Consider the following 24203-nt stretch of genomic DNA (forward strand, 5'->3'; position numbering starts at 1 on the left):
AGCTTACAGTAATACACGATTTAAAGATTAATACTTAAAACATACACACTTTGAAGCAAAAGAGTATCCCTAAATTATAAAATATAGAGACACAAAATACAATGATACAGTAAGCCCAATTCTTACAGTTGAAGCTTAGAAGCAAATTATTCTATAGGATTTTACATGTAACATAAACAGATTATCACTGAGTGAACATAGGTGGGACCCTATAAGCAGAAGTTTTACCTAATCCCTAAATATTCTGCAACAATAATAAAGTCTAACAGGCAAGAGATAGGAAATTAAATATGCTTAGTCTTCCAAATAAGACTAAGAAATCAAGTGACAGAAATTTTAAATGGCTCTAAAATATCCACAAGTGAACGTTGCTTTTGAAACTATACATCACTAACTACAAAGAACTCAACTATGATCTGGCTAAGTGGGCAAAACCACCCAGAAACTTGACAAAAGGATGAGGATGACGTGGGGAATTACACATTTTACAGGCCATAACACTTAGAAGAGGTCATCTGAAAAAAAGAAAACACCTTTATGATCTGGAAACGATTTGGTCTGTCTCTTAAATAAGAAAAAAAAAATAATAATGAAATTACTGTAACCTCTCTGAGTCTCAAAATCCTCACCTTTAAAACTGGGATACCACAGCCTCCCTCCTAGTGTTAATAGTGCTCCTGTCGCCGGGCATGGTGGCTCACATCTGTAATCCCAGCACTCTGGGAGGCGGAGGCAGGTGGATCAACTGAGGTCAGGAGTTCAAGACCAGCCTGGCCAACATGGTGAAACCCCGTCTCTACTAAAAATACAAAATCAGCTGGGCATGGTGGCACATGCCTGTAATCCCAGCTACTTGGGAGGCTGAGGCCGGAGAATCGCTTGAACCTGGGAGGCAGAGGATGCAGTGTGCTGGGATGGCGCCACTGCACTCCAGCCTGGGCAAGAAGAGTGGAACTCCGTCTTAAAAAAAAAAAAAAATAGTGCTTCTGTCAGAGCAGTACTGTGAGGATGAAATGAGATTACACACAGTGCTGGCCTATGGTCTGGGTCACAGCTCCTCTCCATAAACTGGATGATTGGCAGCTAATTACACTTGCTTTCTGGATAAAAATTTCCAGGAACAGCTAGCAGATTTTTTAAAAACCCAAAAGACAAAAACAGTAAAACATTTAGAAACAGAAAGCTATTTCTCTATTCTTTTGCTATCTGGGGGTCTTAGCACTTACCACATCACTAGCGCTAGAGAACTCGTTATTAACCAGACTTTCAAGAGCCATCCAACGAACTGGCCTGTTTTCATTGTCCCCCAGACAGTGATAGTCCATGGGGAACAAGTCTCTGGAGAGGGCATTGTCTGTGATCTTAACTTGAAGTGTGTCATCAATGCTGAAAAGTAAAGACATGAACATCAAATGCAATCAAGAGTATTAAAAAGTAGGGATTACCCCCACCCTTAAATACAACACAAGTCCCACTGTGACTCGCAGAGAACCCCAAATCCAGGAAGCACTCTACATCAAGTGACAGCGTAAAGCTCATGGCACCTACACACAGTTCCTAGCAGCCAGGTCTTTGTGGATGACTTCCCTTCTGGCCAGGTAGCTCATTCCACAGGCAATCTGAATAGCCATGTGTACCAGGTCTTGTTGAGAAATTGCCTGTGGTAACAAAAAATGACATGGTTTGCAAATAGCACACAAATATGATGGCACTTTCTTACTTTCTTATTTCATTCCACAATCCTACTCCATCCAAAAATACTGCTTTAAACCTACACACTGAATTTTTAAAAGCTATTTCTTTACCAAGAATATGTTCCCATATATCCCTGTACTTATATCAACTATAGTCCTTATTATTTTACAATCTACCATTTACTCTCTGTCTCCTTTCATCTGTTAGATGTGTCTCCCCAATATCCAGCACACAGAGCAGCTGCTCAATACATCTGTTCAGTGAATACTGAGTTCTCAAGGTAATATTTCAAATGTTTATAATTCAGTAATCTTTTTTCCCCCCAAAACAGTAGTTTTTATTAGGAGATTCTCTCCTCAGGATTATTTTCAAATTAACAGAAGTCTAAGCCTGGTGCAGTGGCTCATGCCTATGATCCCAGCACTTTGAGAGGCTGAGGTGGGAGGATTACTTGAGCCCAGGAGTTTGAGACCAACCTGGACAACATACTGAGGCCCTGTCTCTACACAAAATTATTTTTTTTAAATTAGCCAGGTATGGTGGCATGTTTCGGTGGTCCCAGCTACTCAGGAGGCTGAGGTGGGAGGATTGCTTAAATATGGGAGGTTGAGGCTGCAGTGAACTGTGATCACACCACTGCCCTCCACCCTTAGTGACTGAGATCCTGTCTAACGAAACAAAAAACAAAAAAACCCAAAGTACAAGCCCCTAGCTTTTTCTGCTGACGTGCTTCTTTAGGTGGATGACAGTACTTGGGGTGGAGGAATAAAATTCTTCCCCAGGTAATGCAGATGAGCCACAGGCTCTAACCACTTGTTGAGAATCCCAGCTTTAGTCTTGTCAATTTATAAAGCATATTATACATATTAAGCCAAATACTCAATGCAGCCTTTGAACCCATTTTCTCCTGGCAACTCTAATAAATATACTACTGTAAATCCTAAAGCAACTTAACTGGACTACAAGATACAGCAGACAGCAAAAAACCCACTAGGCTTTACTACCACTACCATCATAATATGCATGGTATCTGACCTTTGCTTCACAGTATAAACACAAGCAGGGAAGAGAAACACTCTTAGATGACTGCCATCTTACAGCCAAGCATATTAACAATACATCCAATTACCTCCCACAATCTAGACCTGCAGTCATCACCAGCCTTTGGTATATATAGTATGAACCAAATGGCTCTAGAAAGTCTGTTTCCATTCCTAAGAGGAAGATCTAGGACAAGTACCCTCAGTTATCAGGAAAACACCTGAGATGGCATTACAAAGGGTTTGAGTTGATTATGAATAAGTACACAATGAAAATATAAGGAAAACTTTAGCATCAGCACAGTGTAAGCCTCAAGGCGGGAACATAAGCCAACATTTTCCTTTAAACCAACAGGTTATAAATATCTTGTGGTTCATTTGAGGTTCTTTTTTGCAGGCCTTTAAACAGTTTATATTCAAGAATGTTAATATCTACTTTCAAAGACATTATCAGAAACTACTGGTAAATAATTGGTATTTGGGCAAATTTTTCTCACCTGTGGATTATTGGCCTCTACTAACTTGCACTGCCGTAAAAACAATTTAAGATTCCCCAATTCATGTAAGGCAATATCACCATGGGCTTTTCTCCTTCTTCTATACACACATGAGTAATAGGAAGAAGATTTCTATAAAATAATAAAAAATTGGGAGAAAGACAAAGGAATCCAAAATGTTAGGGGCTTACTTCTAATAAAATAATCTAAAACAAAACAAAATCCCCAAAATACTTAAAACATGATTACCATTAAAATGTAAAATTATAAGTGCTCTGTATTTTAAACCAGACTTAAGTGTTCCCCATATATGTACATATATCACCATATATGCACATTCTTGGTAGGGCAAAGTCATAAACTCAAAGTTGCTTCCCGTGGGCTGGATTCTCTGAAGGCACACTCTAACCACACTGTATCTTTACTCCAAAGGGCAATTCATCAGAGACATCTAAAAACTGACTTGCCCATGAGTGTATTATGATAATAAAATCCCACTTACTCCATATCACACATGAAAAAGAAAAAAAAAAAGGCCCAATCCAGACTGTGGTCAAGAATATGATCATCAAAAAGGTCTCTAAAAGGCTGAAACTGCCACAAAAGCCAAAAAGTCCTTAGCTGGTCACACTGGATTTAGAATCAGATTTTTGAATCCTAGATTTACCAGTTACTATCTGAGTGACCATCTGTCTCTTGGCTTTGGTTTCCATTCTTATAACATAGGGACCCCACCAACCATACAAGGTTGCTGTGATGTGCAAAATAAAACCAAGCATGTAGTGGACAATCCTGTTCCTATTTTAATTTCTATGGCATACATACGTACATTTCATCCTATTGTCTAATAATACCTCCTCCACTGACATCTGGAAATAACTGCTAATTTTTCCCAAGGTTATATAACTTTTTACATAATTATATCATTTTCCCCACTAAGCTAAAATTGCTAGAAGACAAAACTAAGGTAAACTCAATTTTACACCCAACACTTTGTATTCTATGCTATATAAAACAAACATTTAATAACAAATAACAGTAACAAATAGCCTTAAAACATTCCTACTCCTTAACTTAGGAAATTCTGCTTCTAAGGATGTTTAATAAGGAAATACATCAAACATAAAAAAGCTAGTGAATGAACAAGGATAGTTAATGTGATATTAGTAAAAAGTAGCAAACAGCTTGAATGTTCAAAAGTAATGAAAGAATAACAGGATAATATGTCACAATTGGTCACAATATGAGAATATGAGTAAAAGCTTATCTTATAAGAAAGATACAAAATTCACATTTGCAAGATAATTATAAAAATGGAAAAAATAATAATAAAGGTCTGCATGGAAATATGCAAAGAGTTGCTTTAAGTTGTGAGACTATAAATAATTTCAGCCTTGTTTTCTGCATTTTCTAAAAATTACCTTAATTGAGCATGTATCACTTTTTAAACCCCAGTTATAAAACCGTGGCACAATCACCAATGCACAAGTGGCAAAGCTGTGTGCTCCCCTCATATTTGCGGAAGTTACTAACGTGGAAAGCACTGACCCTGAGGAGGTGGGAAAATGAGGACTTAGAGATCAGTAACAGGCAATCTCTCTATAACCACTCGAGTGGCAGTGATTAGGAGTTCCAGTTTATATGCAAGGAAATCCACACTGGGAGAGAAAGTTTAGGTAACCTGCCAAGGACAAAGAGCAAGTACACAGAGGAAAAAATACAATCTTCATCTGATTCAATAATCTTTCCATTCCCCCGGACCACTAGACTTTCTCTCCAGAGGAGCAAGGGAGATCACATGGGAGATTACAGAGCCCCTTTCCACCAACTCCCATGAGCACTAAAATGACTACGGGTTTACACTCAGGATTAACTTGGGCATACCATGATTTCAGGGTAAACACTGTTGCCCAAACTATTTAACCCACCAAAGATTACTTCTGTTTCTTTCTTTGTGACTGAAATTCATTTAGCAGAGTTAAAGACATTTTATCCATTAGATTTGCTGGATGAGGTCAAATCTTTTATTCCACTACCATAGGATTAAAAATCCACTGGTAGAGGTAACAAACTTCATGAAAATGTTTCAAAGTACAAATGGCTGTTTTTTATTCTGCCCATTTTACAATGAAAAGGAGGATAAAGGGGAAGGTCTGGATCTCTAAGAAGAGTAAATGAAAGCAGGAGGTGTTATAGAGAAGAACGAAGGTAGAGGAAGGGTAGGTTCTGTGGGGCTTGACGTAAGAACTGCCTCTAATTCTCAGTCTTGTTGAGGGTACTTGCAGAGGGAGAGCTGTGAGGCATTTGGTGGAAGTGTTCACCATCAGGCATCCCTGGGCCAAACCACAAGCAGAAATAGCTCAAGAGTACTTTGACATGAAGCACTTCTAATGAAATTAGAATAGGTTGATATCTTTTATTTATACAGCTATTTTCACTTATAATAAAATTATTTTCATAAACTCCAGGGGAAAAATGTGTGAAAAGAAAGGATTTCAAAATGCTTTAAAACACTTCAATACTTGTAAAATCCTTAACCATGGAATGTTAAAACATGAAGCAAACATGCTGTATTACATACCACAACCAGCTACAAAGGTAAAATCTGAAAACAGGTGTCTTTTCTTGCTGAATGTATTGGGTTTGCTTGATAAATTCTATAATATGATCTCTGAAGATCATTTCATTTTCATTCTTTCTACCTAATACAGTTCCAAGTGCAAAATGGGTACTGAATGAATTAGAATAAAAGAATGAACAAACAAATACATAAGTATAGCTATGAATAGTCTATACATATCAGGGATCAAAACCAAATGTGTGATAGGCCCTGGTCACCTCAAAAATGAAATGAACTGCTATAGCGAATGGAAAGAATATACTTTCTACATATTGACAATGTGTTTTATTCACTGTAACTAGGAGTCCTGCTATCACCTCATAGAAGGAAGAACTATTAAGCATAATCAAGCTATAACCTACCTTTACAAGACTTTCCTCAAGGACTGAATGTCCAGTATCAAATAACCCCAATTTAGTATGTCATGTCACTCCCTAAGGACCTCCTGAGACTACTACTTCATCCTGGTGGGATGCTGCAAAACCTTACAATCAAAAACTGCATGAGACACAACACGGCAAATGCTTGCTCTGAGCATTTTTCAGCCAAGGCATCTTTAGGGCTACAGTGAATATAAAACTGTTTCTTGGGAAAATTCTGGCTTTCTCTACACTTATCCCTGCTACTCACGTCTGTGCTGAGGTGATGCAAACCTTTCACTGGGGTAAGAACATTGGCTAGGTACCTAAGTAATAGGTTAACATTATACACTAGGATTAAACACCTTTGGCCCTTCTCCCAAGAGTCAGTGTAATAGACCATTAAGCACTTTCAACACTGCCAAAAAGGACAATATTCCAACTGTTTCTTTCCCTTCTGCTACTGCGATTATCAACTTTCAGCATTTCCTTCACCCTTGGTTGCCCAGAAGCTAGGAGATGTTTTATGTTTAGTTACAGTAAAAATATTTGTTCTCCTTACTGCTGGCTTATTGGTTTTCTTTTCTACCACCACAATGCCAAAAAACTCAGTTTCATTTTCATTATCATTTTATTTATCTTACTGTGGCTGCCTTCTTTTTAGGTCCTCAAATTCTTTTGAATATGAACCAAAATATAACCAAATTCAAAAGTAAGGCTCTGGGTAGCCACCTTATTTTTCAGCAGAACTCAAGGAACTGTCTAAATTATACAGAAACTAAAATAGATTTTTTCAGAAGCCCATAAACATCTTCCAACAGGGATGACCACAGTTCTATTTTTAAACATATGTGATCAAATTTTCAGCAGACATACAAATTATGTTGACTCTACATAGTGCTTTAAAAAAAATTTGCTGTAATGTTGATACTGTCACACATTATGATGTTTATTTAAGCTGCTTCTGGCTCAAACAGTAGAAGTTTTTGTTATAGTTCTGTGAACAGCACCAATACCAAGCTTTTAAAAAAGGTCTTCATGGCCGGGTGCAGTGGCTCACGCCTGTAATCCCAGCACTTTGCGAGGCCGAGGCAGGTGGATCACAAGGTCAGGAGATTGAGACCATCCTGGCTAACACGGTGAAACCCCGTCTCTACTAAAAATACAAAAAATTAGCCGGGCATGGTCGGGGGCGCCCATAGTCCCAGCTACTCAGGAGGCTGAGGTAGGAGAATGGTGTGAACCAGGGAGGCGGAGACTGCAGTGAGCTGAGATCGCACCACCGCACTCTAGCCTGGGTGACAGAGCGAGACTCCGCCTCAAAAGAAAAAAAAAAAAAAAAAGGTCTTCATACAGAACTATAAGTATTTTTTTTAAATCATGCCATGGCATAATGATTGCATACCAGAAATTAGTTAAATAAAATGTTGTACATCCATTCAGTGGACCACTTTTTAAATGTAGCCTTTTTAAATGGCTACATGGATTTACAGTTGCCAACATCAAAAGTCAGATACATTGTTTTGTTAAATTAAGAAGCATGTTAACTTTGTCAAAGACAACAATGGAATTATGATTATAAAGAAAATACATTCTTTTACTGAAAATACATGCTGGACATTCAATAAAAGTACTCAGATGTCTAATTTGTTGTAAAATATTTATATACACAAATATATAGATACTAATATCTAAAGATAGAAATCTCATAAACATACACAACACAGAAAACATGGCAAAATATTAACTATCACTGCATCTAGAAGGAAGATTTATTCATGTTTATTATACTTGACTTTGAGGTCCTATATGTTCAAAATCTCATAACAAATATTTTTTAACATATGTAAACAATCATTCTATTTTTTAAAGGGAAATATGCACATAAATATGTACAAATTATTTCTGGAAAGATTAGCCAGATTAGCTATGATTATCCAGATGTGGGCTTACATACTACTGTTTTCTTTATATTTTGTGTTTGTTAAGTTTTCTGCAATGAGAATGCATTTCACTTTTATATTCAGAAAAAAAAAAAATTAAGCTATTCCACAAAGCGTTCAATTCAGAAGTCATCACAATGTCCTGCACATAAAAATGATGCAGCATCAAGTGTTGCCACGTTCAACACCAAAATGCTGGTGATTTCTCCTCTCACCTGTGATGAAGACCTCGCAGTTTACAACTTTCAGTGAGCATCATTGTCACCTGAATTTCAGAAGCTTGATCTATATATAAAGAAAAGAAATTGTCTTGAATAATAATACTACATATATGGCATTAACATTTTCTGCTATTAGTAAATAATTATCTTGGACTATAAGGTAGGTAGGTTTTCATTATAAGTTACAGGTAAATCTAAATAGATCTAGATAAAAATTCTACTGCAGTCTCATTAAACAAGTCAATTTTCCCAGAAATTTTTATATTAAAATCAATTAAGTTTTCATAAACAAAGCAGAAAATGCAATAACGTACTGGAAAAATATATGCAACACATAAGGCATATATATTGCTAACTTCCTTTTTTCCTATTTAAATAGCTCATATAAATCAATAAGGAAAAAATTTGAAAAAGAGGCAGAGGATATAAATACAGTTTACTGAGAAAATAAAAAACAAATGACACACAATACAAAACGACTCATAGCCTCAGTCCTAAGTAAAAAAATGCAAAGTAAACCAGTAGATGCCATTTCCCCTGTCAAATTGAGACACAAAAATTTCCACTATCTACCTTTGAGAGTTTCGGCAAGAGTGTGAGAAAACAGGCTCATCAATAGTACCTTGGATAGATGCAGAAAGCAACATGTAACAAAATTTTGAAATGCAGATATACCTTGCATCATCAATCCCATTGTTACAGATATAGTCACAAAAGCTCATCTATGTATAATGTAACAAGAGCACTGTTCAATGGCAAAAAACTCAACCACCAAAGTACCCATTAACAAAGAACTAATTAAACTGACACAATGGGATACTATGTGGCTACTTTTAAAAAATGAGATAGGGCTGTATGTACTGACAGAGGAAGATCTCTAAGGTATATTAAATTTCAAAAACAAGGTACAACTTGTGTTTACATATCTTAATATTTCTTACAAATTAAGGAATTGTTTATATATGATGGCTACTTTTCAAGATGGGAGAATTTACGTTTTCTATTCTGTTTATACTTTCTAACCCAACAAACATTACAGGTGTAAAATGACTACAAAAGTTATGATTGGAGATTATGGCATATTCTGTTGCTTTCTTCTTTTACTTCTCTGTGGTTAAAACAAACAAGAAGAACTAATAATACAGTAGTAAAATTAGTTAACTTTCATATGATAACCAAAATTAGAACTATGCCATTTTAGTTTTAGCTTCTAAACTTACGATTTTGGTCCAAAGTAGCAAAACAGAACAAATTAACTTTTAGGTCAAAGTTTTGAAACAAAACATGATAATGCAATTTACCAATATCTTTAAGTCTACATCTCCAAAGGAATTTTTAAGCCTTCAAATAGTTGCACAAATCCACAAGGATTCCTCATCTTGTAGGGACCACAACCTTAATAGAAAGGAATTTCTCCACTACTTGAAAAGAATATTTCTTATTATAAAATTGAAAATGCAGCCAGGTGCAGTGGTTCACACCTGTAATACCACCACGTTGGGAGGCTGAAGCAGGGGGATCACTTAAAGCCAGGAGTTCAAGACCAGCCTGAGTTGGAACAAAACAAGCCCCATCTCTATTTTAAAAGTTTTTTAATTAGTTGGACATGGTGGTGCACACTGGCAGTCCCACCCACTGAGGGGGCTGAAGCTAGAGGATTGCTTGAGCCAAGGAGGTCAAGGTTGCAGTGAGCCATGATTGGACTGCTGCACTCCAGCCTGGGCAACAGAGCAAGACCCTGTCTCCCAAAATAATAATAATAAACAAATAAGAAGTGAGTTTGAATTTTAAAAAATAGTTTTTAAATGTTAAAACAAACTTAATAGTATAATATACTATTTATTCTTAAAACCCTTTCAAAGAAACCCATAATGAATTTTACATCAGTAGTAAAACAGCAATAACAATTTGTAAAGCTCAGGCCGGCAACATGGTGAAACCCCATCTCTACAAAAAAAAAAAAAGTAAGCAGGGTGTGGTGGCGCACACCTGTAGTCCCAGCTACTCAGGTGGCTGAGGTAGGGGATTGCTTGAGCCCAGGAGGTTCAGGTAGGGGATTGCTTGAGCCCAGGAGGTTGAGCTATGATTGCGCCACTGCACTCCAGCCTGGGCGACAAAGTGAGACCCTGGCTATAAATAAATTAATTGGTTAAATAAAATTTATAAAGCTTCAGACCAATGCAGTAAGAGGCAGAAAGAAATGTAAAAGACTGGCAAAGCCAAGATTTATATTCTAGACCCACCTAGGAAAATGCTGAACCAACAATAAAACCCAACCCACTGAATTCAGATACTATGATTGTCACGTTTGGTCTTTAAATGTGGAACTGTCAAAGCTGAGAAATCTCAAATTTCATTTACTTCCACATCTACCCATTGGAATCTCATTCCTGCTTCACTTCCTCTTGCTTCACTTCTATTACTTGCTACTAAGTGTTCCTTTTCCAAGCAGCTTCTCTTAGTTAAGACTATTGTAAGAACGTAAAATGGGTAGACAAAAGCCAAGGATCTGAAACATTCGGTACTTCTTTGGAAAAGGTGCTTCATACCAATGTCTGCCAGAATAAACTCTACGTGTCTACAAACTGCTTAAAATGTGAGATTTCTTAGTAAATGGCAGAATGTGCCTTTATTACTCTTTCTATAACCTAAATAATTTCCAATGAAATTATGGCCAGGACTGCTGGGGCTAGTAGGATCTTTTCAAGACTGAAAACTAGTAATAGTTGGAGGTCCCCACCCAGTTAAAAGACTTTACCATTCCCTCAACTGGTAAGGAGATCTAAGTACAACAAATGGTAATTTCAGAATGTGTCATTTTGTACTTACTTTTTTCAAGTTTTAATTTTGATAAGCATGTTCTATTAAAGCAAAGGATGCTTGAATGATGATCTAAGAAAACTCAAAGATAAAATAACTTTATCCATTTAGTAAGAAAAACTCATTTTCTTGGATTCCTTTCCCAGTCTCAATAGTCTTTTAATTTTACATAATGAAAGGTCTATCTTCAAGATGTATACATTTGAAAAGGGTACTAATTAAATATATTCTAAAAGTTACAAGGATGCACAAAATGATTTTTAAAATCAAACACTTGTTTACTTACAAAACTATAAAAATTTAGCAGCTATAATAAAGAAAATAAGAATTTAATACCAATAAACCCAAACTGATTCACTTATTTTATGGAATTCAATTTCACAATATTTACTGTGTAAGATTCAGGCTGCTAATTTCAATCTCCAGAAATTTATACTGGAGTATCTATGAAGTCTCTGTATAAAATTATGAATATTTTTAAAAGTCAAACTCCAATTTTCTACTTATGCCTAAAGGCAAAGGTCAGTGCTTTCTAAAATACTTTTGTTTTTTTGTATTTTATGCTACACTTCTAATTTTGCAACATGTAACAAAGCATACAGATTTGTGAAAGACTTTGGTCAGCTCTATGTGGCTACAACTAAACCTAAAAACAACATTCCAAAATAATCAATCTCAGAGACAGTCATGTGGTGCTATCTCTCTAACAAATTCGAGGCAAGTATCCTGGTCAACGCACTTCCCCTCTGTCCCCCACAAGGACTCACTGTGCTTTCTCTTATTTCCGCACAACTCACAAAGAACATTATCATTACAGAGGTAAAGCATAGAAACAACCAGTGACTACAGGTCAAGCATATATGGAAAGAGAAGTCTTATCTTGTGAAACAGTCCAAGTATACTCATTGTGTTTTCTTATCACTATTATTTCCTTTTATCTCCCCTTCCAATCCTAAATCAACCCAACTTTGTATAAAAACCTCCTGCCTTAATTCAGAACAAGTCAATAATAGCTCAGTTCCACACAGTCTATAGAATACTTACAAACCCTAGAAGAAATATTTGAATTAAGGAGACTCCTTAGAAAAAAAAAAAATGAGAAAAGAGTAACAAAAGGCTGTTGTTTAATAACCTTATGGCTCAAATTTTACATTTACAAAAAGTAATATGTAAACTCTCCCAGTTAGAAAACCTACTGGGACCTAACTTACACTTGGTCTCAGTCAAAGGACAAGAAGGGATGGACCTAACGTAAATATTACCCTTTAAAAGTGTTTTTGGTGCTGGGAAGGGGTGAATGAATAAAATAAATATTGAATGATACAGTAAGTTAAACCATTTGTTTAGACAAGATCAAAGAGGTGTGTGTGTATGGATGTGTTTGCAGCAGCCTTAAACAAACAATTTTGTTCAATTAAAACCAATTCCAAAGATTTTTTGTTAGATTGGCACAAGCCAACTTTTTACAAACAATAAACATAAACCCTTCGTACTTTCCATGTATTCTTTTAAGTAAATTTAGAAACAATTCTTATAAATTAACTTCATAAACTGTAAAATTTTATCGGTTTTTACTCATAAAACTGAATTTAGTCTTCCCTTCAGTTTCTGAAGGGAAAGTGCCAGATTTGTTTTTAGAAATTATTACCATGCCTTCTCAATTTACATCAGACCTGACAGACATTAAGTACCCTATAAATTATCGCATTTTTCTTTCTCTCTAAATAAGCAAATAAGACTTACTTCAGAATCATTATTATCATTTTTTAAAATTAAAACAGGATCTTGCTCTGTCAAGAAGTGAGTTTGAATTTTAAAAAATAGTTTTTAAATGTTAAAACAAACTTAATAGTATAATATACTATTTATTCTTAAAAACCCTTTCAAAGAAACCCATAATGAATTTTTACATCAGTAGTAAAAACAGCAATAACAATTTGTAAAGCTCAGGCCGGCAACATGGTGAAACCCCATCTCTACAAAAAAAAAAAAAGTAAGCAGGGTGTGGTGGCGCACACCTGTAGTCCCAGCTACTCAGGTGGCTGAGGTAGGGGGATTGCTTGAGCCCAGGAGGTTCAGGTAGGGGGATTGCTTGAGCCCAGGAGGTTGAGCTATGATTGCGCCACTGCACTCCAGCCTGGGCGACAAAGTGAGACCCTGGCTATAAATAAATTAATTGGTTAAATAAAAATTTATAAAGCTTCAGACCAATGCAGTAAGAGGCAGAAAGAAATGTAAAAGACTGGCAAAGCCAAGATTTATATTCTAGACCCACCTAGGAAAATGCTGAACCAACAATAAAACCCAACCCACTGAATTCAGATACTATGATTGTCACGTTTGGTCTTTAAATGTGGAACTGTCAAAGCTGAGAAATCTCAAATTTCATTTACTTCCACATCTACCCATTGGAATCTCATTCCTGCTTCACTTCCTCTTGCTTCACTTCTATTACTTGCTACTAAGTGTTCCTTTTCCAAGCAGCTTCTCTTAGTTAAGACTATTGTAAGAACGTAAAATGGGTAGACAAAAAGCCAAGGATCTGAAACATTCGGTACTTCTTTGGAAAAGGTGCTTCATACCAATGTCTGCCAGAATAAACTCTACGTGTCTACAAACTGCTTAAAATGTGAGATTTCTTAGTAAATGGCAGAATGTGCCTTTATTACTCTTTCTATAACCTAAATAATTTCCAATGAAATTATGGCCAGGACTGCTGGGGGCTAGTAGGATCTTTTCAAGACTGAAAACTAGTAATAGTTGGAGGTCCCCACCCAGTTAAAAAGACTTTACCATTCCCTCAACTGGTAAGGAGATCTAAGTACAACAAATGGTAATTTCAGAATGTGTCATTTTGTACTTACTTTTTTCAAGTTTTTAATTTTGATAAGCATGTTCTATTAAAGCAAAGGATGCTTGAATGATGATCTAAGAAAACTCAAAGATAAAATAACTTTATCCATTTAGTAAGAAAAACTCATTTTCTTGGATTCCTTTCCCAGTCTCAATAGTCTTTTAATTTTACATAATGAAAGGTCTATCTTCAAGATGTATACATTTGAAAAGGGTACTAATTAAATATATTCTAAAAGTTACAAGGATGCACAAAATGATTTTTAAAATCAAACACTTGTTTACTTACAAAACTATAAAATTTAGCAGCTATAATAAAGAAAATAAGAATTTAATACCAATAAACCCAAACTGATTCACTTATTTTATGGAATTCAATTTCACAATATTTACTGTGTAAGATTCAGGCTGCTAATTTCAATCTCCAGAAATTTATACTGGAGTATCTATGAAGTCTCTGTATAAAATTATGAATATTTTAAAAGTCAAACTCCAATTTTCTACTTATGCCTAAAGGCAAAGGTCAGTGCTTTCTAAAATACTTTTGTTTTTTTGTATTTTATGCTACACTTCTAATTTTGCAACATGTAACAAAGCATACAGATTTGTGAAAGACTTTGGTCAGCTCTATGTGGCTACAACTAAACCTAAAACAACATTCCAAAATAATCAATCTCAGAGACAGTCATGTGGTGCTATCTCTCTAACAAATTCGAGGCAAGTATCCTGGTCAACGCACTTCCCCTCTGTCCCCACAAGGACTCACTGTGCTTTCTCTTATTTCCGCACAACTCACAAAGAACATTATCATTACAGAGGTAAAGCATAGAAACAACCAGTGACTACAGGTCAAGCATATATGGAAAGAGAAGTCTTATCTTGTGAAACAGTCCAAGTATACTCATTGTGTTTTCTTATCACTATTATTTCCTTTTATCTCCCCTTCCAATCCTAAATCAACCCAACTTTGTATAAAACCTCCTGCCTTAATTCAGAACAAGTCAATAATAGCTCAGTTCCACACAGTCTATAGAATACTTACAAACCCTAGAAGAAATATTTGAATTAAGGAGACTCCTTAGAAAAAAAAAAATGAGAAAAGAGTAACAAAAGGCTGTTGTTTAATAACCTTATGGCTCAAATTTTACATTTACAAAAGTAATATGTAAACTCTCCCAGTTAGAAAACCTACTGGGACCTAACTTACACTTGGTCTCAGTCAAAGGACAAGAAGGGATGGACCTAACGTAAATATTACCCTTTAAAAGTGTTTTGGTGCTGGGAAGGGGTGAATGAATAAAATAAATATTGAATGATACAGTAAGTTAAACCATTTGTTTAGACAAGATCAAAGAGGTGTGTGTGTATGGATGTGTTTGCAGCAGCCTTAAACAAACAATTTTGTTCAATTAAAACCAATTCCAAAGATTTTTTGTTAGATTGGCACAAGCCAACTTTTACAAACAATAAACATAAACCCTTCGTACTTTCCATGTATTCTTTTAAGTAAATTTAGAAACAATTCTTATAAATTAACTTCATAAACTGTAAAATTTTATCGGTTTTACTCATAAAACTGAATTTAGTCTTCCCTTCAGTTTCTGAAGGGAAAGTGCCAGATTTGTTTTAGAAATTATTACCATGCCTTCTCAATTTACATCAGACCTGACAGACATTAAGTACCCTATAAATTATCGCATTTTCTTTCTCTCTAAATAAGCAAATAAGACTTACTTCAGAATCATTATTATCATTTTTTAAAATTAAAACAGGATCTTGCTCTGTCACCTAGGCTGGAGTACAGTGGCATGATCAGGGGTCACTGCAGCCTTGAATTCCTGGGCTCAAGCAACCCTCCTGCCTCATCCTCCTGAGCAGCTGGGACACAGGCATATGCTACCACACCGAGCTATTTTTTTTTTTTTTTTTTTTTTTGTAGAGACAGGGGTCTTGCTATATTGCCCAGGCTGATCTTGAACCTATGGGCTCAAGCAATCCTCCTGCCTTAGCCTCCCAAAGCATTGGGATTACAATTGTGAGTCACTGTATGCAGCTCTTAATTCAGAATTATTTAAGCTTTTACAAGTATCTGTTGTAATTACAATTCTAATATTTTTTAAAGTCTTAGGAAATAAGCCATATGCCTGCATAAGCAACACTGTAGTATCTCGATAGGGAATCTTTAATTAAATAACTTATATACATCAGTAAATTAAAAATTAGGCATCATATTTCAAATGATGGCCCAAAAGAAGAATATTTAGTGAAAACAGGTATTCCGTTCATGACAATATAAACCAGTGCTATCTTTTAGAGGACAATCTAACAATATCTATTAATTTTTTTTTTTTTGAGACAGAGTCTCACTCTGTTGCCCAGGCTGGAGTGCAGTGGCATGATCTCGGCTCACTACGTCCTCCGCCTCCCGGGTTTGAGCAATTCTCATGCCTCAGCCTTCTGAGTAGCTGGGATTACAGGCATGAGCCACTGCACCTGGGCTCTATTAAAATTTTAAATGTACACACCCTTAGGCCAGCAATTCCAACTATGGCTATACCTGCAAAAGTATACCAACATTAGATATAGTAACAATGAAATCGAGTGGATGCAGTTTGACTTGCAATTAACTGAGTAATATCTAACAAATGTCTCATGTCTTAATTTAGCAGACTTCTGTTTTTCTATACTTAATGAGAACAACCCAAATTTCCAAAACAATTAGGCTCCTATAAGATAATTTTTGTTTTAAGCTAAATTAACATGGATTGATTTAAAAGGTATGGCACACACTGGGGAACTGAGACAGAATTTTGCTGGCATCAGCCACCTGAGACAGAAGAGCATCACGGAAATACTATGGAAAAAAGATCCTACCTTTAACTGTTTTGACAAATGCTTGTTTTTCTTTATTTGGATCTTTTTCATCTATTAAAATCCCATGGAAAATACGCCCAAAAGTACCTAAAAGGAAAAGTAATAATTAATGAGATCATATACCCTTCATAAAATTATAGTATGAAACTTTCTGGAACAATACAACATAAAACAAAAATAACAAGGGCATATATGATCAACAACATTATTCTAGCTCTAGAGTAAAAAGACCAAAATCTTTGGTTTTAATGACTGTTAAAAGTTTTTTGTAACTATTACACACCTTGTTTTCAGAAACGCCATATTTAAACTAAGTATATGAAAACTTTCCTGAATTATACTAAATAAACTAATGATATAGCCAGGAGCACTGGAGCTCAGTAATGAAGTATCCACAATGGCATTTATAAGTTTCTAGGCTTAGCCTCAGAGAAATGATGAAAAGACAAAAATGAACTTTCCTCTCTACTGCAGAGCCTTAAAAAGTAGCTTCAAGGGAAGGCCAAGGGGTACCAGTTTTGGATCCAGACAGTCCTAGGTTCCATTCCTTCTACCACTCTCTCCTCAGAAGGTCTCAGACAAGCCAATTAGACTCTTGGTTCACTGGTAAAATGTGTTCCTAAAAACTCTTAGCATGAGAAGAGGCTGGGCACAGTGGCTCATGCCTGTAATCCCAGCACTTCGGGAGGCCGAGGTGGGCGGATCACGAGGTCAGGAGATCGAGACCATCCTGGCTAACACGGTGAAACCCTGTCTCTACCAAAAATACAAAAAAATTAGCTGGGCGTGGTGGCGGGCACCTGTTGTCCCAGCTACTCGGGAGGCTGAAGCAGGAGAATGGCATGAACCTGGGAGGTGGAGCTTGCAGTGAGCCAAGACTGCGCCACTGCACTCCAGCCAGGGCAACAGAGAGAGACTCCATCTCAAAAAACAAAAACAAAAACAAAAAACTCTTATAGTAATAAGAGAAGTTAGTTATGACCTTTGGGGTGCTGGGGGAGGAGTGATTAAAATGAACTAAGAAAATCCACCTAGATTTTATTACCAATTTTGTAATTGCCCATAAAAAGCTCCCAAACCAGATGATCATTGAAAATCAATCTCATTTTACTCTTTCTCACTAGAAAATTGTTTACTTTCCTTCCTTCACAATTTAAAAGATAAACTTGCAAATAGTTTCACTTAGATGTGGATGCCATGCATACAAATAGGCTTGCTCTAATGCTTTCACTCTATGAGGTGGAGTTGTTTGTATCCATATATCAGGTCTCACTGGGGCCTAGAGACAGAGTAACTTGTATGCTCGAGGCAGAAAAGACTGGATAATCTTAATTTAAGACACTTTGCTTGAAGCTGAGTAAATACCTTCAAACACTGTAGTCAAGACACAGAGCGACACACCCTGACCTGTCTTCCTCACAAAGGTTTTCCCTTCTCTCTCCACCCAAGTTCACCTTGCTTGACTGAACTTCGTAACTCTTTTGCACTGCAGCACTGTCTCCTGTCTCCTCTTCCCAGTACCTAGTCCCATTTTTAAATATTACTGCCAAATACAGATTTACATATAAAAACAATGGATGTAAGGAACATACACAAAAATATGTATGTACATATTACTTTACCACAATGTTACAGCAATTCACATTCCTACCAGCAATGTAAAAGAGTGTGTGTTCCTCCATACCTGTCAACCTAGAAATTATTTTTACTTTTTCACAGTCTAACGTAAAAAAAAATCGCATGTAACTATTGTTTTCTTTGCATTTATCAGATTTCCAGTGAACCTGACCACCTTTTTAAATGTTAATCAGCCACCATATTTTCTTTTCTGAAATCAAAAGAATTTTAAAATAAACTACTATGGGCCTGAAAAGACCAAAAAAGAAAAACTCTACCTGGTTCAGAATTCCTTCTTCTCAAATCATACCACTACCACAGATTGCCTATTCTATTCCACTCAGAGACCAAAAGAAACTGCAAATATAACATTATTAACTGATCTCTCTTTTTTTGTTCTTTAGGAAATGCTACCTGGTCTACTTACTCTCTTCAGATTGCAAACAGATCTGCAAACTAGTTACGCTCAGAAATCAGTCAACTATAACAAGTGGCGATCATGCATTTTAAGACATACCAGAAAATCTGCTTCCATTAATTACCATTTGTTACTGGGGACAATTTAAGTACCTGACTTAGTTGTGATTGACCTAAATGTGTCCCAACCAGCAAAGGAATACATAAGAAGGACTCATAAGTATCCAAAGCATTCCAAGCTGAATTACGGTGGGAGTAAAAAAGTAATTCTCTATTTAACAATATGAAGAGCTCAGTACAGTATTTTATTATTAATTTCTGTCCTCTTCTTTCAGCATCTCCCTAATCAATATCCTCCAACTCAAAAAGGAAAGCAAGGCCCAGTGAGAGGGGAAGGGAACCATACTAATATCCGGCAAACACTATTATATGTTAGTTCATTTACTGTACCTAATTTCATCTCATCTTTATAACTAGTCTAAGAGATGACAACGCAGTCCAAATTTATAGAAGAGGAAGCTGGAGACTGAAGACATTACGTGGTTTCTCCAAAGTCACACAGAGAATAAAATGTGGGATTAGAACTTAGGACCAAAACCAAAGCCCATGTCCACTCCTTACACTACAACCCCTAAGTTATCTATCAGAGAGAAAGTAACTTAGAATATTTCAAAGAGACCTGCCAGGTAGTAATCATTTTAAATAAAAACTAAACAGATAATACACCTTAAACATAGCAAACAATAATACACATGCTTTAATATACTTGAAAATCAAGAACTGCACCAAAGTTGTACGAGGCACATTAAAGTATAAAGAGAACATAAAATAATTTTGTAAGAGAAAACCATACATTGCTTCTTATCCTTATCTTACACACAAAACGAGATGAAATTTTTTAAATTTTTGAAAAAAGTGTTTATAGTCGTAACATTAAATCATACTTAAAAAACTGACTTTGAGATAATAAATACCTTCTTGGAGTACATCTTTTAGAGTTATCCTCTCCCTGGATATTGCTATATCCTTCACCTTGGCTTTGGCTTCCAGAAGAGTGACACTTCTCAAGTCGTTCTTCTCTATCCGCAAGGTAGGATAACCTAAGGAGCCAACAAAGCCAAACCAAGCAATATAAATACCCTTATTATGGTATTGGGGTCAACTAGTTCAGTTAGAACCTCAGGACTCAAGTCCCAGGAATGAGTGTAAGAATCATAAAAGGAAACAGGCATATATATGAACTAGGAGAGTTATTTGAAGGCCACACTAAATGTTAAAGAAATGTCTTCTCGCCCACCACAATACTACTCCAAAATGTTAAAATTCTGAACTGAAACAAGAAATCCTAAAAATAGCATTACCATGACCACCACTTCAATTGCCTTTTAGCCAAATGAAACAAGCTTGACCTGTGAAATTTCATTTAATCCCTCTTATGGACAGTTTTTCTCCCAAAAGATTTTCTAATATAATCTCATAACAAACCAACTTTTCAAATGAAGATTTTTTTCAAACATCTCATTTGAAAAGTTTTGTTTGAACAAACAAAAGTTTCAAACAAAAGTTATTTTGTTTGCAAAGGCTTTTTTCAAACAAAATACATAACCAATTTAATTATTCTGGTATTACCACATCCTAGCAAAACCATTGTGAGATTCAAATTTATTAAGTTCCTTTAATTCCCATTCATTCTTAATTCAATGACAGCAAAAACAGAATTTACAGTTACAAATTAGTTTTCATTTCAAGAAAAAAAAATGTTAGAATAAAAGGAAAATCTGGTGTTAGCAAGTAGAAGTTGCAATGGCATCTCTAACGATTTACTAGCTTTAGCAGATATTGGGAAGAAACCTCCCCTCAAAATTAGTGGACCTACGCAATGATCATCTATGGTTGCCAGGAGAACCACATGAAAAGTTCTGGGCAACTTTACAAAAGATGTAGGCTGACACCACCTGAAACCACTGACTGGCAGCAGTTTGACTGTGATAGACTATCTAGGTGTGTGAGTACATGTGAATGTTTATGTTTAATTCTACTTGGAGTTCTCTTAGTTTCTTGGATCTGTGATCTGTTGTGCTCTGTTATCTTAGAATATTCTTGGTTACTATGTCTTAAAATAATTTTTTCTTCCTCTTTTTCTATCTGTAAACAAATCTATTTCTACTGTCCTTTTAAAAGTGTTTGTTTTTAGCATATATATGGTAAGTAAATTATCTAGTTCTTTACGGTAATGGCCACAATTACAAACAAGTAAATTTCTTATAGATGGCAACAATCTTTAAAAGATAAATTTATTTCTTTTGACTTTATTTATTTATTTATTTATTTATTTTTTAAGATGGAGTCTCACTCTGTTGCCCAGGCTGGGTGCAGTGGCATGATCTCGGCTCACCGCAAGCTCCGCCTCCTGGGTTCACGCCATTCTCCTGCCTCAGCTTCCCGAGTAGCTGGGACTACAGGTGCAAGTCACCATGCCCAGCTAATTTTTTGTATTTTTAGTAGAGACAGGGTTTCACCATCTTAGCCAGGATGGTCTCGATCTTCTGACCTCGTGATCTGCCGGCCTCGGCCTCCCAAAGTGCTGGGATTACTGGCGTGAGCCACCATGCCTGGCCCCTTTGACTTTTTTAAGAAAGTATTTTAGCATATATAACAACAATTACCTACCTCTTTGAGGTCATATATAACAATTAAGAATCCATTCTAATGAGCCAAGATTGAGATCTAAATATTAAATGCAATGATGTGCCTGTTCTGAGTAGCTTAAACTACTTTCACATCTATTGTATTTCCTAAAAAGCATATATTTCTTTCTTCATTAGTGGGAAGAGTAGCTGCCATTATTATCTCCCTTAAATTTCGTTTACTCCATTATGCATTCTCCCCCTCCTTTTTTCTTGCCACTGTCTTATTGAAGAAACTGGGTCAGCTACCCTGGAAAATGTTTGGCTTCTACTTCTTCAAGTAGTATTTCCTATAAACTGTAAGTCAGGTCTATAACCTTGATTAGATCCAGGTTAACTTGCAGGGGGTGCAGTAGGGAGAGAAAAGAACGCTCCATGAATGGTACATAATATCCTTGGGTACAGAATACCTAGGTCCCTACTTTTAGTAACGCTGAGTTCATCAGTGTATTCAGGTGGTGACAGCCTCATCCGTCAATGGCAGAGTTCCCCATTTTCCTTTTAATCACTGATGATCTTTTTCTGAATCAACTATTTCATCAGGAGTTGCACATGTGATTTTTCTAATTATATCATTCCTTCCACATTTATTAGCTGAGAATTATCTGTAAAGAAACATTTTCTCTCATCCACCAGCACCATCTGGTTACTCTGAAATACAGTTCATGTAGTCAGTTGGTAGAGTAAGGTATTCACTGGAGCCTTAGTTACCTTCATAATGAACAATTTTGCTAAATAAGGTACAAATCTGTGGACTTTTACACATTTTACATCTTAATTCATTATAGTCATTATTCACTTTGATGATCAAATGGTCCCATTTTTAGCCAGTGGGAGTTCTTCAAGTCTTAGCTATTTCCTTGATATCTGACTCAGCAACATGTCCCAGGCTTATCTTGTTCACTTCCTGACCCAGACCTGGAATCAGCCATTTCTCCAAAAAATCCTGGTTCTTTTTCATGGGAGACAGTACTGGAAAACCACAATAGGGCACTGGGTAGAGGACAGATATTCTTCATCTTATTTTACTAAAGAATAAATGCTAGTCCAAAAAAGGAAATCAGATCCGACATTCTCAACTCTCCAGTTGAGAATAACTTCCTACTATGATTAAAAAACAATGTAGTCTTTACCATGGCCCATAAGACCATCAAACAATTCCTTACAATCTAAAGTCTCTGTCTTTATGTAGCTCAATGGTTAATTAAATATAGTTACCTGAAAATCTTCCTTTTGAATTTCTAAAGAAGTGACTTAGTAGCCCTTTTAGTATAATAAATCTATGGAAATCTCCCCAAAGCCACACCATTTCTAGCAAACTTAAATTTCATTTCTGACACCTCAATTTTAGAATGTTTCATTCAATGCTCTAGAAAGCAAAAGTTGAAGAGCACATCTAATTTTGCATGCTTTAGATACGATTTACACAACATGTCTCACAAGAACACTAACCATGCAACACCACTGGGAAGCAGCATAGACAGCTTTAGTAAACTGGCTTTAGAATTAAATTAACTCTTACTGGTGACAGGAGTTGCATTGTTGGGTGTGTCAGCTCTCAGATACTGAGTCGTCTGGGTGGATGGCTGAGACAGCCCTTGGGAACTACTGCTGGCACTAATGCTGCAAACAATTTTTGAGAGAAATATTTGACAAGTCAGTTTCAATGAGAAATTTCCTTTTTCCATAAATACAAAATGCACACAGCCATTATAACCAGCCTAAAATCCTGATGGAGACCACAATAATTCATGATGTTCCATACTGAAATTTTAATCTAACTCCTATAGAGCTCTATTTTTTCTTTCATTTCTATCTTCAAAATCATTAAGCAAGTTCATCTTATCAAAATTATTCAGAAATGTAGGTACTAGTGCTCAGACACCTCAGGTAATTGTCCTAAACTTCACACAAAGATATGTTAGGGAACTACGGATCATCTCTCAAAAAAAGAGCCCATGCCACTCAATTAGACTGCTTTTTAGAAAAGAAGAAGAAAGACAGGCTTCTTTCAATGACGGTCCAGTATCAAATGGCCTACAGATAAAGGAAGGGCAAACCAAGTCAAATGTGCCAACACGCTCAGAGCTTAGAAAGGAGTATTGGCCAGGTGTGGTAGCTCACGCCTGTAATCCCAGCACTTTGGAGGCCAAGGCGGACAGATGACCGAAGGTCAGGAGTTTGACACCAGTCTGGCCTACATGGCGAAACCTCGTCTCTACTAAAAGTACAAAATTAGCTGGGCATGGTGACGCATGCCTGTAGTCCCAGTTACTCGGGAGGCTGAGGCAGGCTTGAATCTGGAAGGCGGAGGTTGCAGTGAGTCAAGATTACGCCACTGCACTAAAGCCTGGGTGATAAAGTGAGATTCCACCTCAAAAAAAAAAAAAAAAAGTATTAAATTTGGTTTAAGTTCATTTAATCACAATAAATTTTGCTGCTTCTACTTTCCCAATCCCTCCTTTTTATCCAACTTCTGGGAAATCTCTAGTACTTGAAGCATTACACCATATTCTCTAAATAATACACAACACTAAGAAGATGATAGGTTCAAATAATT

General features: G+C 36.2%; 1 protein-coding gene across 1 annotated transcript in view; it reads right to left on the reverse strand.

Annotated features, from left to right (window-relative positions):
- Positions 1-24203, reverse strand: part of RYK (receptor like tyrosine kinase) — a 66268-nt gene that overhangs the window by 15048 nt on the left and 27017 nt on the right. Inside the window, 8 exon segments of the mRNA XM_017872427.1 lie at positions 1227-1386; positions 1549-1658; positions 3233-3288; positions 3291-3364; positions 8370-8439; positions 16923-17009; positions 19931-20056; positions 23166-23266. Coding sequence (XP_017727916.1) covers positions 1227-1386; positions 1549-1658; positions 3233-3288; positions 3291-3364; positions 8370-8439; positions 16923-17009; positions 19931-20056; positions 23166-23266 — 784 coding nt within the window.

Source organism: Rhinopithecus bieti, unplaced genomic scaffold (genome assembly GCF_001698545.2).
Source record: "Rhinopithecus bieti isolate Rb0 unplaced genomic scaffold, ASM169854v2 scaffold_7308, whole genome shotgun sequence".
Taxonomy (NCBI): domain Eukaryota; kingdom Metazoa; phylum Chordata; class Mammalia; order Primates; family Cercopithecidae; genus Rhinopithecus; species Rhinopithecus bieti.